This window comes from Ursus americanus, chromosome 13, assembly GCF_024610735.1.
Source record: "Ursus americanus isolate L20-20 chromosome 13, mUrsAme1.1.p, whole genome shotgun sequence".
Classification (NCBI taxonomy): Eukaryota; Metazoa; Chordata; class Mammalia; order Carnivora; family Ursidae; genus Ursus; species Ursus americanus.
Window position 1 is genome coordinate 62,370,156 of NC_142139.1, and position 15,536 is coordinate 62,385,691.

Here is a 15,536-nt window from a genome sequence, read left to right on the forward strand (position 1 = left end):
AGGAGATTACCCTCGAGAAGTTTGGAGGAGAAGAGACAAAGGAAGGTGGGATCTCACTGGCAGAAGGTGCAGGGGTTCAGGGAAGATCTAGTCTTTGTAAGACTGGAGGAACTTGACCAACCTGACCATGGTAATATGCTGATGGGAGGGAACCAGGAGAGAGAGGGCTGGGAGCCTGCACAGCTGACTCTTCCTACACCAGCTCTACCCTGTGCTCAGTGCCCCCATCCAACCCCTCTTCTAAGTGTTTTTCCAACATGTGATTTAGTGGTGGAACTAAGCGCTTGTGGCAGAAAGGTGGGGGATAGCAGCTGGTGACAGAGCTGGGCATGCACATACCACCCCACAGAACAAGGTCCTCTTATGGACCTCATCCACTCTCACTCGGGAAGTCTTGTGGCCATCTCTAGATACCCCTGGGGGTTCTCAGAGTACTCCTTGAACCCACATGCTGTGTTCTCCCTGTGAGATACTGTAGTGTCTGCTTTCTTCTTCAGGTTCCCTTTCCACTGATGTGTTGGGGCTCCTACTTGCTGGCCTTTTGGTGCAGCCCTGCCTTGGTCGTGGCCCTACTTTGGGCTTGTCATATCTCAGCTCCCCTACCTCATCCTGGTGGCTGTATTCTGATCCCTCCCACTGCATTGTATCTTTCCTTCAGATTCTTCATCTGCCCCGTGCCCTCTGATTTTAGAGTCGCATCCTTCCCCAGACACCATGTTACTATGCTTCTCGTGAAATGGGAAATCCACACTCACATTTTTTGTTTCGTTTGCCAACTGGCAACAGTTCGGCTGAGGGTGACCTTTGGATATTGCACTGACACCACCAAACTGGGCCTTCCCTGATGACTACCCCTCCTCAGTAAGAGGTAACTGCAGATTGCCCCTCACGCTCTGTTCCGTTGGTTATAAGGTATGGCCATTACATTTCTGGAAATCTTAAACCCTGGGTCCAGGGATCAGAACCTGAGGGCCCCTCTGCCAAGCTTTTCTAATGGGGAGTGACCCCCCAGGAGGCTCCAGCTTCATGTCTTCCCAGCTGGTGGGGCTGGGCACCAGTGGGCTCAGGGCACCAGCTGCAACCCCGCCTCCTGGTCTGCACCAGGAAAAGTGAGCAAGCCGTGAAGGTCACTGCCCAGAACTTGTCACGGCTGAACGTGAAGTGTTTAACAATTTCCAGTCTGATCTTTGGGATACAGAAAGTGATCGAGCTATAGTGGGAGCAAATCATAAATGCTCCCAGGCCTGTCTGAGAATCTCACTGAGGGCCACAAGGCCCCTTCCAAGGCCGGTTCCCCTGGGCTTGGGTCTTGATCAGGATAATGCATTGACTTTTGAGTTGACCTCAGGCATGACAGAAATCTTCCAAGTGGGCCACAGCAGTGAGGGAAAACCTTGCCCTCCTTGCCTCTGCAATGCAATACACTGCAGGCATTTGAAGATTAATCACTTGACAGAGGGAAAGCGATCTCCGTTAATTCTATTGCAGTCACCTCTTTCTTTGTTGCTTGAATGTTACTCTCCTGAAGAAAGTGGACTAAAATGCAAATTTGGTTTGTAGCTCTAAAATCAAGGGCTTCGCTCAGATACCCGTGGCTACTACCCTTCCTGTCCACTCAGCAAAAGATTCAAATCCTTCGTACCCAGGCTGCCTCAACTTTCTTTCCTCTCTCCTCACCCGGCCTCTTCTAAGGCCATGTCTGGGGGGCCCATTAGTACAGCGGTTACTTTCAGGACCACTGGAGTCTGACTCTGAGTTTGAATCCTGACTCTACTTCTTGACAGATGCATGATTTTTGAAAAATATCTTCAGTTACTTCTTCTAAAAAATGAAATTAGAGCACTGTACTAGTTTGCCAGGGCTGCTGTGATAAAATACCACAGACTGGGTGGCTAAAAAACAGACCTTTATTTCTTCACCGTTCTAGAGGCTGAAAGTCTAGGATCAAGGTGGAGACAGGGTTGGTTTCTCTGGAAGCCTCTCTCCTTGGCTTGTAGATGGCCGCCTTCTCCCTGTGTCCTCACATGGCCTTTCCTCTGTGTGAGTGCATACCTGGTATCTCTGTGTGTCCAAATCCCCTTTTCTTATAAGAACACAAATTGGATTAGATTAGGGCCTCCTCTAATGATGTCATTTAACTTAATCACCTCTTTAAAGGCCTTTTCTCCAAATACAGTCACATTCTGAGTTCCTGGGGATTAGAGCTTCAACATATGAATCTTTTTGTGGGAAGAATGACACAGTTCAACCTGCAATAAATATCTACATCGCAAGGTTTTTCTAAATAAGATAAGGCATGTACATGCTCGGCGAATCATGCTGTGTTCTCTGGGACAGTCAGCTACTCTTTAGGGAACACATCTGTCTGGTGTTCTCCCTCCCCTGCCCCGGTTGAGCCCCCAGAATTAGCTGGATGCCCTGAAGCACCTTCTGCTGACAGTCCTTTAAGGACGAGATGCACTTACGGTCCTGTGGATGTGTGAGGCCACAGATTTTGTCCAGGGAAATGATGCAAAGGTGGCAAATCATGGGACATTTGATCCATTGACCAAGCATAACAAATGTGCCAATGTCATAGATGGGGTCCAGACAAGTTTCCTGGAGGTGAGTTGATAACAAATATATCTAATGACTTGTACCATTGGCTCTTGAGCCCCTGGAGGGCAAGTGTTACCCTCTGTTGAGCGTCCAGTGAGAAACCCAACTCCCAAATGAGATCCTAAAGTGGGTCTTGTTTTTCTGGTCTCTCTAGGATGTACTCAGCCCTTCAGCAGCACAAACTCTGGACCCCCCAAAAATGTGTCTAGAGCTTTGAATAGAACAGGGAGTTCTTTGGTGAATGTGATGAATTAGAAAGTAGCCACCTCTGGGCATTCCCCCAGCCCCATCGAGTCATCTCTGTCGATGCTGCTGGCAGAGAGAGTGGGGCAGGCTCAGCATGGCATGATGTCCACACTCATGTTTCTTCACTCTGCTCTGGCTCTGGAGAGAAGAGACTCCAGGCAAATGCACTCTTTCTGGTCTTGGGCAGGGCCTCTGCCCTGGGCACCCTGCACACGGGCCAGGTGTCAGGAATTTCCTCTTTCCCTTTTCCCCCTAACCTGGAGCATTTGCACAATGCCAAGGATGTGGCTTGGCATTCAAGGCCTTCAGGGACCAACAGCTTGGTGTTAGAACAGACACCTGCCATTAAAGAAGGCTGATGGCTTTTATCACACATGACCTCAGGAAAGGTGCTATCTGATGGGCCTCTGGAGAGCTAAGCTGACCAAGGGACAAGGTGCAGAAAGAACGGAGAGCTGGGACCAATGTGATCAGGTACACAGAGAGCTATAATCTGAGCCTAACTGTACTGTCAGTGGTCCTCAGGGTAATCTTGGGCAAGGAACCCAAGCCCCTATACTTCTGCGTCTTGTTGAATGAGTGTTGAAGAGGATGGTCTGTGAAGCTTCCTGTGGATACACTGTTTGGTGATCTACAACATACCCAGTAAGGAACAGATAGGCAGAGAGATAAGAGTGGGGCTGGGCATCCGCTAGCCAGCAGCCCCACAGCCAAGTGCTCAGATCTGTCTTCCATGTGACTATGTCCCAAACCCTCCTTATAATTAGCATTAATGTCTTATGATGATTGGGGAACATTCGTGCTGGAGTCTAGAGAGCAATTCCGGAAATGTTAACCAAGAACCAAGGCAGTGGTTCAGCTCCAAGGGAAGCAGTTTCTGTAACACTTCTGGGAGGGCGAGGCAGGAACAGAACACCAGCCCTCAAAACCACAGGAACAGATCTAGAAATGTCCTAGGTAACCCAGAGATAGAATAATGAAGAACAACTGTACTTGGCTTGGCTATGTGCTATTGGTGAACATGAATTCCTGTTTATTTGTATTTGGTATGGGGTGAATGTCACAACACACAGAATATCGAGATCAGCACGGTGAAGGCTGAGGGGCTGTCCGAGAACTTGGCACTCATGTTTTTTTGTTTTGTTTTGTTTTGTTTTTGTTTTTGTTTTATTTTTTTTTAGTTTTATTTATTATTTTTTTAATGATTTTTTATTATATTATGTTATTCACCATTCAGTACATCCCCGGTTTCCGATGTAAGGCTCGATGATTCATTAGTTGCGTATAACACCCAGTTTTTGTTTTAGAACCAAGGAAGTAATACATTTTGATTTCTTAGAAGGAACAAAAAAATTAAGTCTTCTTCCCATTCAGCTTCTGTAGAACTCCCATCTGATTATTAAAGGTCAGCGGTACCACCAACATTATTAACATCGAGGAATGAGTTCACCAGGAGAGGGCTGATGTCACAAAGATGTTTAAGAGGAAATTTCTGTTGATGCTCCAGGATTGGTAATAAGCCTGGCACAGACTACCAAGATGATGGCACATTCCCTGCCCTCTGGAAACCCACAGCCTAAATCACGTGACTCCCAAGAGGACCCGTTCCCCTCCTTTCCCACCCCACCACCAGACAACACAAACTCAGGAGGCTCTGAAAGGTTAGCATGACCACTGTGACATAGTCACGGAGCACACATGGCCTCAGCGGGTGCTGGTGGAAATACCCTGTGTGTACAAAGGGCAGAGAGGACACACCAAGTACTGTGTTCAGAACTTTCCAGAAAGGTGAGAGGAAACTTGTTAGGTGTTCTCAAGATTGGCTTCTATGGGGGAATTGGGATGGTTTCTGCCCTGTTTGTTGTCAATTGTGGTTGCTGTCATTACAAAAGCAATACATGCTTATTGTAACAGTTAACGCTCTGGAGGGTTTTCTATGCTCATGCCAACATAATGGTTTTTATTATTGTGCTCTATCATTCTGCAAGCCGTAAATTGAGCGTCTGTGAGATGTTGGAAGGGAGTATGTGAGTGAGGGGGGTGAGGAAGGCAAATGCAGGGAAAGTGTAAAATGACAGGGGACTTTGACTCTCCCCTGGGGCTTGGAGGGGAGTGGGACCATAAGCAGGGCCCCAGGGAAAGACAAATTGAAGGCTGCAGGGCTGGGGCAGTTGAATGAGTCTCTTGATGAGCAGGTTCCTGGACCTTTGAACTGAGAGAGGCTGACGAGGTAACTTTGACTTCAGCCTGGAAGAATGACTTCAGCCTGGAAGAATGCTGTAGGGCGATTGTGCTCCAGTGAGAGGGTAGAGAACCTGGTAAGGAGACAGGTGCTGAAGGAACAATATTCAGGACTCCAATTGAATTTAGTTGCATTTAGTTCTTTAATCTGGAGAGGAAGGAAAAACAAAAGAGGCTTCAGATGGACGGAGTGGAGAAAATGAGTGAGGGCATCGAGGGGTGATGGGGAGTCTTGCTTGAGAGGGGATCGTATGGTAATACTTGCCTAATAATTGGTTTCTTGTGGGTGGATTTGGAGAGATCCAGTAACTCTTTGTTGTGTTGGGTTTGATTGAGTTACAGAAATCCAATAGGCAGCATTATAAATAAAACTGCTCTACTGCAATTGAAGTATCACTTGGAATCAGACACATTCACTTGCCTGCTGAGGAGAAATGCAGGGGATGACGAGCAGACGATGGTGAGCAGAAAAGGCATTCCCGAAGCATGAGCAACAGTGCTTCTGAGTCAGGACAGAGACCAGACGAGGACGGGCCTCCCAAGTCAAGGTCTCAGAGAACTTTGAGCAGAGTGGTGGGTTGGAGAAAGCAACAAGGATTGGATGAGACTGAGAGAGACAAGAATGAATAAGAAAGGCAACCACTGAAAGAGACAGTATATCTCAGGGCCCTTGGTCAGGGTGGCCGTAGGCAGGGGATGGAGAAGCTAATTTCAAAAACCTCAGTTCAGAGGCAAGCTGATGAAAAGCCAATAGAGACCCCAGTGCTTTGCCAGAGGAGAATAGTGGTGGAACCTGGGGCAGTGAGCAACCCGCTGGGCTTCAGCACTGGTCATCCCTTCTGTGGGCTCCTCTGAGAGCACAGGCTGCTGATGACAGGGCCACCAACCCTGGCCACACATGTGTGTGCAACAAGGATCCCCGCAAGTTCTCGATTCCTTAAAACAGAACATGTGCCGCCCGGCCCGCAGCAGATGCAGTGAGTCACCACAGTGGCCCCAGTCCTCGGCTCCCTTGGTAAGGCGCGTAAGCCTCTGCTTCACTCTTGAGCCAGGGGTCCCCAGCAGTTCTGGACTGGGTTTTGAAAAGTGAAAGTAGACCTCAAAAGTTGTCAGCTTAGGGAACAGCTGTGACCTCAAAATCCAGTTTCTTATTGTGTGTTTCTTTCTCCCTCCTCCTTTAGACCGCGATGTGTGTGGGCGTCTCCTAGGCTGGCAGCCCCGCCATGCCCGTTGCTAGATGTCCAAGGTTTTGACTGTGTGGGTTTGTGTCTTTCTGGCAGGTGTCTCCTCTGCGACTTCCCTGATGTCCCTGGCTTGGGTGCTAGCCTCCTATCACAAGCTGCTGCGGGACTCCAGGGACGACAAGAAGAGTATGAGCTACAGAGGGGCCCTCATCCACGTCTTCTGGCGCCTCTTCACCATCTCATCCAGAGTTATCTCTTTTGCCCTCTTTGCTTCCATATTCCAGCTCTACTTCGGGATCTTCGTGGTGGTTCACTGGTGTGCCATGGCCTTCTGGATCATCCATGGCGGAACAGACTTCTGCATGTCCAAGTGGGAGGAGATCCTCTTCAACATGGTGGTAGGGATTGTGTACATTTTCTGCTGGTTTAACGTCAAGGAAGGGCGGACTCGATATCGAATGTTTGCATATTATACGATAGTCTTGACAGAGAATGCTACCTTGACGTTCCTTTGGTATTTTTACAGAAACCCGGAGACCACTGACTCCTATGCAGTGCCAGCACTGTGTTGTGTCTTTATTAGCTTTGTGGCTGGGATTGCGTCGATGCTCTTATACTACGGTGTGCTGCATCCCATGGGGCCACGAGCTAAGATTTTTGCCAGCTCCTGTTGTGCCGAGCTGCTCTGGGGCATCCCTTTGCCCCCCGATGTTGAGCCCATGGCGCCTCAGACCCCTGGGTACCGGGGGACCCAGGTCACGCCTACCAGAGCCGTAACGGAACAACAGGAGGATCTCACGGCTGACACTTGCTTGCCTGTTTTCCAAGTGAGACCCATGGGTCCCGCTATCCCGCCGGGGCGTCCTTACCCAGAAGGGCCCCTCATTAAGATTGACATGCCAAGAAAGAGATACCCAGCTTGGGATGCTCATTTTGTAGACAGGAGGTTGAGAAGGACTATTAACATTCTGCAGTATGTCACCCCCACCGCAGTAGGCATTCGGTATCGAGACGGACCGCTCCTTTATGAGTTGCTACAGTATGAGTCTTCACTCTAAGAGCATCTTGACCCAAGCTGAGAAGGGGACCTTAAGTTTGGTTTGCGGTAAATACCGCTCACAAGAAATATAACCCTCCCTTTCCCCAATACACAAAACCACTACCACCACCACCACCACCATCACCACCACCAATGCTACAAAAAAAAAAAAGAAATGAATAAGTCACAACCCCTTCAGATAAGCTTTCTTTCCAGTCGCTGTATGTATACAAAGATATTCTCTATGTTTTGTAAGTAAAAACAAAAAGAAAACTTTTCTTTTGTTTTTTACACATAAGAAACAGTATTGAAAAAAATCCCACACTATGGTTCATAGGGTGGAGAAGGAGGAGTAGTCTCCACTCCAAAAGAAAAAAAAAAGTTTTATATCTTACACCAAGTGTAGATCATTTACGGGATTGGTGCTGATTGAAAGAACAAAACAAAACAAAACAAAACAAACACAAACAAACAAAACCTTCAACTGCCTTATGCCCTTAGGTGCTGAGTTTCATTAAGTACTGTCATGTTTCCTCATGCAAAACTCTCTGGTGACTTTTGCACCAGGAGAAGGAAAATTAAACAATCAAACAAAACAAATCTAGAAACAAAATGAAAACCAATCAACAAAAAAACCGCAAAGCAATCATTCTTCCTATCTGATTATTTTTATCGAACAAACCAAATTTACCAAAAGCAAACGCATAGAAAACCCTCCTCCTTTTTGGGTTTCTCTCCCATCCCCTGTCCTTGCCCCTAACTTATCAGCGCCTTCTAGGAGCCAAAAGGCTGGGTGTTTGAAACTCAGATGGCTGGAAAAGGTACTTGAAGGCTGACTATGTGCCATTTTAGCATTTACCTGCTAAGAACCGCATTTGTTTCCTGGGGTAAAGCAAACAGAACAGAACAAAAAGCCACCCCAATAATTCTATAAGAACAGGAAATTCTAACGCAAATTAAAGGAGATTTCCATTTATCTAATTAAAGAACATCAGTAATAATAAAACTCAGCATAGTAGCAAAAAGAATGACATCAATTTAAAGGCACAATACTTAAATCAGTGACCGGCAAAAATGATTTGTTCTGTCATTTTAAGGCCGTGAAAAGTATACATTTATCACATGTGATATTGTGTAAGGCCTCTTCTGTTTCCATTTGGTGGGAAGCCTTAAATTGATCTGGAAAGAATTCTTCATTTTTCATTTGTGCTTTTTAAAAATACTAACAAAAGAGGAAAATTAGAATATAAAAAAAAGTCAAATTGTAATAACTGACCCATTTCAAAGACTGTTTGGTGCTTCTGTCTTTCACCATTGTGGTTGGCTGAAAGTCATTCAGCTCACTTGGTGCATCTGGGTCGAGTGGGAAATTTTGTGTGTGTAGTGAGTGTGTGTGTGTGTGTGCGTATGTGTGTGTGTGTGTGCGCCCATAGCACACGTATATATGTGTGTATGTGTCTGCTGCAAGGTCTTGCCAGAAATGTAGACAACGGATATAAGACAGACTCTGGGTATGGCTGAGGTGGAGTATAAGGGTGCTGGGGAGCGGGCAGCAGGGAGGAGGGGATGGTGCTTGACTATCAGCCCCTGTCTGGATGGCAAGACTCATACCAGCAGCATACTCTGGGTCTTCAAGGCCACGTCATTTGGGTGAAGATTTGATTCAATTATTTATTTTCTCATTGTACCAAGTCGAATTTCTGGAGGTATTGCAAGTATGTTCAACCATTTTTAAATGTTATTTTTCAAAGTATTGCTCCTGTAAAGAATATTCTGTTCTAGGGCATCTTTTCAATCCCATTGTATCTCTACTTGGGCACAAAAAAAAAAAAAAAAAAGGAAAAGAAAAAAAATCACAAAAAGAAAAAAATCTCCACAAAAAGATATATATATATATATAAATATATATATATAAGTGTGTGTGTGTATATATATATGTATATATATATATACACACACACACAATATTTTTCAGTAAATACTGTTTGTCTTTGTTGTGTGGAGCTGCGATTTTTTTTTTTAATTCCAGATATAACTGTTTAGGGTGCAAAACCTCACATTGAACTATTCTCAAGAGAAGTTCAAACACTGAGGATTTTTTTTTATGTTTGTGGGGTTTTTTTAAAAAATTATTATTCAAAGAGGCTTCTCTTTCCCACCCTCTTTATTGTTTATCTAAACCTGTTAAAAAAAAAGAAAAAAGAAAAAAAGAACAAGTTTTCAATTTCATTTCAGTTGTGAACTGGAAGCTCCTTCTTCTTCTTCTGTTTTTTTTTTTGTTCAGATCCCTTTGATTTCCTTTATTATTACTCAACTTTGCAGTGCCGTCCTGTCCCCCTCCCTGACTCGGTTGTCCCCTCAGGTCCTCCCTGGTGGAAAGGAGGAAGGGAGGAGAGGTGCAGAGAGCCTGTGGCCCTCATGCCCACCCATCTAGGAAGCGCAGAGCACACCTCGGCTTTGGCAAGACCAGCCATGCGGGACTGTCTCCGCCCAGCCACGGGACAGGCCCATGGGCCACTCAACGGTTAATTAGGAATTCTGATCCAGTCGGCGGTGCTTTTCCTTTTCATTCTGCTTCCCTATCTAGGGCTTAGCTTGCTGCTTACTCTGCTGAGGCTAGAGGCGGTGAGGCCATTTGAGAGAGGCCATCCCATCCTGGCTTGCCGGAGTCCCAACTCTTGTCTGCCTCAGCTCTGGGGCTCGGGTGCCTAGAGCCCTCTAGACGTCCATTACCAGAGCAATCCTCAACACTGTCCTCCATGCATCCCTTTGGGACCTCTGCCACTTTGGCTTGTGTGCCTGTCCTTGGATTTATTTCCTTTCTCTTTCTGTTTCATCGTGACATAGCCACAGGCTTTCCTTGGCCGCTCGTATTCTACTACTCCACATTCAGCATGTGCGTGTGCACGTGTGTGTTCCTGTGTGTGTTTATGTTTACACGCAACTAAGAAAATCACAGAAGTTCATGGACCTGAAGCGCCCAAAGTTGGGGTGACAACTTCCAACTCAGGGAGGGCCCTCTGGGGCCTTAGCCACTGGAAACAAATGAGAAGATCACAGGATATTTCAGAAATCTTTCTTTTGACCTCTGCTGGACTGGGCTTTGCAAGACTCAGGCAGGAGGGCACACTGATCCCGTGAAACGTTGCTCCCCACCCCTCCATCATGCCCGTTACTTTCCTAAGGATGAAAATGAAAATATGCATTATGAATAGCAGCAGGGAACTCTGGTTTTGCATAGGGTCAGAAGAAGGAAGATAAGTCTGAAAAGAAGGAGAAAACATGGGAGGGAGGCAGGGACACATAAAAAGAATGACCAGAGGAGACTTTTCATCAGCCTGCTTGGTACCATCAGCCTATAGCAGGTCCTTGCATTTCCAATCACCTAGAGACCCCCTGTCCACTAGTCCCAACCAGCTGCTCCCCTGTGGTCTTCTCTCCCCCTCCACTGTGCTTCCCCTAACCTCGCACAGCAGCTAGCACTTTCCACCCACTCTCCTGGGAGGTCTGTCTCCTTACCTGTAAGACTTTGGTTCTGAAAACCCAGACCCTTCAGGCTGCTCGGCGGCAAGGTCACTGTTTGCACTCAGTGAGCAGTGGTGGCCTCATCCCACAGTGAGAATCTGCTTTTAGTCTGCCATTTGCCTGAGCGCCTGGCCAACCCCTTATGGACGATGAGGCGCCAGGACAGGCTGCCCCAGCTGCCCCCCACCCCCACCCCTGGGGGGAGTGTTAGATGAAAACTAAACTCTCTATATTTAGTTCTGGTAGGAGATGAGCATGTTGTACCAGGAGCTGTAGAATAAAATAGAGAGCTAGTCCCTTTTCTTTATTTATTGCCACCTGCCCCCATCAAATAAGCCCACAACCCCCCATAGAGACTTTGGCTCTTCTTTTCATTCTCAGATATGTGATCCTATCTCCAAAATCTGGCTGATTTTGTTAGAATCATTTCTGCAGGTCCTGTTTCTCCATTGCTCAGTGGCTGTGCTTCTCTCTGGGCCTCTGCATGAAAGGAAACCTCATTATCCTTAGATACCATCAAAGCGACATTCCCTGAGTTGGCTGTCACAAGCCCTGGACATCCTAAATGGGAATGTCATGTCTCTCAAGGCCATGATGAAGGGATCTAAGTAAGGTTTAAATTCACCAGATGAGCCCCCACTGGCCTCACTCGCCCTCAGAGTTTCTCCTATCTCAAACACACTTCTCCAGTTTATCTCCAAAAGCTTCACCTTGCTCTGCAGGGTCAGACTCATCCAAACAAGTTGGGAACCAAGGGTGCTATGGGGAACAGACCCCATAGCTCTTGACGTCACGTGCTGCCAACATGTCCCTTTCCAGTGGAGGAAGACAACACTTCCTTATGGTCCCAGGGGCTCTCCCACTCCTCTACCTCCCCAGGCACAAATTCAGCCAATACTCTACAGCCCTGGTGGCCTAACTTGCCATCACCTCAATAGCCACGGCCCCTCTGAGTTCCAGAGTGGTTTAAAAGAATACAAACACCTGTCTGGACCATGGTCATGAGGATGATACTATCGGCCTTGTGGCATCTCATGGCATTGGCAACAGGCCCTGTCCCAATAAAAGCCTTATTCTTAGAAAAAATTAGAAAACACCAAATGACATCATCTTCTCAGTTCTCCCTCTACTTTTACTCCCTCCCACACAGTCATAGAGGCAGAAGCGAGGTTTCTGATGCTGATCTCGTTTGGAGAACCTCTTAAATGGACAGTGCCCCACTCCTTTGTATACACCGAAACTTCCCTCACTGGGGACGGAGGGTTCTCTAATGAGCCTCAAGCCCTGATGCCCCTAGAAGGAGCAACATTTTCTCCTCTACCTAGGAACAGGTGTAAGGAGAGGACAGCAATGTGCAGGCTTCGAGCCTTTGGTCTGAAGAAAAAGATGCCAGACTCCAAAGGACAACGGGGCCCCAGCATATTCTACCTACAGCGTCCACACCCTCTGGCTCCTGGCTTCTCAAATGAGGTGCACTGGGTCACCTAACACTTGTTTAGCACGCAAGATGGCATTTTCTTTTCCAAGGAAAGAAGCTCCTTAATCGAAGTGAGCCTTTTCAGGCTTCTTATGTATGATGACAACACCTTCACGGGGTGGCCTTCATGAGGATGCACTCCTTGTGGACACTCATTTGATTGTCTTATTGAAAAGCTAAAATCTGTTATTTCTTTGCCAAACTGAAAAATGTTAAAATAACACTATCTGATTTGCTTGGAGGAAGGTGGATTTAAATTTGGAGAGTGAAGAGAGCTCATTGCAATTAATTTCACCTAGATTCAAGGGATGTTCCCAGTGTAACCTCAGAAAACTGCCAGGAAGGTCTTGAAGAGCTCAGAGGAGACCTGGAAAGACCCTGCATGATGAAAGAGAAGAGAGCACAGACCTAGACTCACCCCAGTGGCCAGATCAGCCTAATAGGTAGCAGTTCTGTTCATTTCATTCTCAAACATTTATTGACCACTGCAGTCTGTCAGGTAACCCTCCTTATGAAGCACACACGAATATCTTGTAGGAAGTGAATTTAAGTCAACATCAGCTCCTCTGATTAAAGTCCAGGTGTGAATGGGGTGAATAAAATGGGAAAATTCTTCAAGGTTAAAGTCTGTGTCATTATCTCTTCATCCAAAACTGGCCACAGAGGCAACATTCCATTCTCATCCGCAGGTCAACCGTCTGGACGTGGAAATTGCAGTGGTTAGCCTATTACAGGCTATAAAACCATCAGTTTGTAAGAGGGCTGCCCCCAGAGCATCCTAAATCAACGTGTGCCTGTCCCAATTGCAAATCTTGTAGGAAGGCAACTCTGCCCTCTCGGAGATTTTTTTTTAAGCCCTTCACTGGGGAAAAAGATGTATTCCTGCAATGACAACACAAGCCTCTTTCTCATCCATCCTTAGCTATTTTAAAGATTTCATTTCTTGCTTAAACCACTGCATCTTGTGCTACTGGCCAAATATCAAAAGACAAGGGCACTGCCTTGATCTGCCTGCAGCTTTATTTCTTTGCCTGCCTGGTTCTGTCTGCCTTACTTGACTCTCCTGGGCACCATCTGCTTCTTCTCTGCCTCCTGGAAAGGAGCTGTGCCTTGTTGCTTCCCGTACCTTTCCTTGCAGTGGCTGGCAGGATATGGCTGATATGTACTGGAGCCAAAGGTCGGGAGTGCTATTAATGGCAGCCCCTGAGGGCAGCAGACGGACAACTGTAGGAGATCCCCCTGCACACGGCCAACACCTTGTGTCAAGGGCTAAAAATAGACCAAATTGGAAATGAGCAGGCAGGACCTAAGGGGCACCTGCTCCAGCCTGCCTCATCCCATGCAGAACAATATGCAAGCCCAGGTAGAAGATGCCTGCCCCTGCCAATCCTTAACATGAATCACAAGACCCCACAATGCAAACTGAAGTCAGTCAGCTCACCCATGCTCATCCAGAAAGGACTACTCCTAAAATCCATCTTTAAAACAAGGAGGACAAAAAAATAATTTCCTTTGGGTATAGTGCCAATTGGTAACCCAGTGAACATTCTTCTAGAAGTAGCCTTCTGCCATATGTCATGGTGGATATAGACAACTGGTCACCTATTAAATGACTCCCTTGGTCTGTTTCTCTATTCCCAACATAGCCCTGGGGTCCTCAGACTACAGTGGGGTTAGGAAATTTGTTTTAGCTGTAGACCTCCTAGAAGCTTTTCTTTAGACCCAGAAAGATCAGGAAATATCACAGGCTGATTCAGGGTCCCCACTGTGATCATGGATAACTCACTTCACCTCTCGGTGCCTTGGTTTCTCCATCTGTAAAGTGGAGAGAGAGAAGGCCAACCTCTTCTTTCTCTCCTGCTCAGGGATGCTGTGAGGATTCAGTCATTATTGCCTGTAATGAAGGCATCATATAAGGAATAGTGGTGACCTCGTTACTTGGGAAATGGAACCACAGGATAGTATTTTCTCCAGGTGCAGTGGCACCTGGAAGCCCATAGGACGAGCAGTACAGCTGGACAGGGAGAAGTCTCACACACCTATAGTTCTTAGATACTTCACAGCACTGTGAACCCAGCACAATGGTACTCTGGTGTGATGACCAGGGGTCACCTAGCTCAAGCCAGCCACTTGTAATTCTAAACCAAATGTCCTGATATTAATTTTTCCTAATGTATCAGAGAATATATGGAGGGATCAATTTTAAAACTGATATTCATTGAGCTTTGGGCAGACAAGAGAATGGGTGCATGGGGAGCATTTGAATGCTTTTTAAAGTGGGTGAAAGCTCTTCAGGAACTATCCCTCACTTTTTTTCTTCCACACGATCTTTTTCAACTTTGAGGCTCGCATCATCAAATGAGCTCATCTTCTCTTTGCCTCTTTGCAGAGTAAAGAAACAAAACTCTGTTTTTTTAAAAAACATCCATCAGCCAAAACGTGGGTCCCAATGGTGGGTTTTAATCATACCCTGGTGTGCTTTGAGTGGAGCCTACAGGCAAAGATTCAGAGACAAACAGGGGTTGGGGAATATCACTATTGATTTTTATCCAAATCAGGGTATTTTTTTCCTCAACATTTGAATTGGAAATTTTAGTTGAGTTTATTTTTCTTTCCTTTTTTCTTTTTTTTTTTTCTTTTTACTATGGTTTGACTGTTATTAATTAAACTACCAAGATACCCTTTGAGCAAGAAAACAGACCCATGCTAAGAACCTCCATGTTCTTCTTAGGACTAAACTAGAGTGAGGGCAGGTGGGAGCAGTGGAGAATGACATTAGCACTCCAGGAGGACCAGCTGCAACACTGATTTTCTATTGGCTGTGAGAACCTTCTTGGAGAAGAAAATTCTAGAAGCTTTACCTGCTCTGGATCAGTCAACCTGGCTCTGGCTCTGGCCTTTTCTTTGGAGTTCAGGTGCATTTTGATGTAAGAATTCTATCAAAAAAAAATGCACATTCTGAGACTGTCCCAAAGGAACAAATATTTTACCCAGGCAGGTTCTAGTTGTTGATGAAAAGCCTCCTGCTCTTTGGCTGTGGATCCCTGACAAGAATTCCTTTCCCACCTGCTCTGACTCTGCTCTCCAAGACTAATATTATTGTTTTGACAGCACAAGGGACCAGACCATAGCTTGGAATTCAATAATGACTTCTGTTTGATTTTGTATCTGATCATTCTGTGGATAGGCCAAATCCTGTTGGGATTATTTGTTTCCACAAGGTATT

General features: G+C 46.2%; 1 protein-coding gene across 1 annotated transcript in view; it reads left to right on the forward strand.

Moving 5' to 3' along the window:
• LOC123793550 (XK-related protein 6) overlaps nt 1–9,174 on the forward strand; it is a 32,452-nt gene extending 23,278 nt beyond the window's left edge. Inside the window, exon 2 of the mRNA XM_045799389.2 lies at nt 6,366–9,174. Within this exon, the coding sequence (XP_045655345.2) occupies nt 6,366–7,327 (962 nt within the window). The 3' untranslated portion in view covers nt 7,328–9,174. The remainder of the gene's footprint in view (nt 1–6,365) is intronic.
• Nucleotides 9,175–15,536: the final 6,362 nt, after the last annotated feature.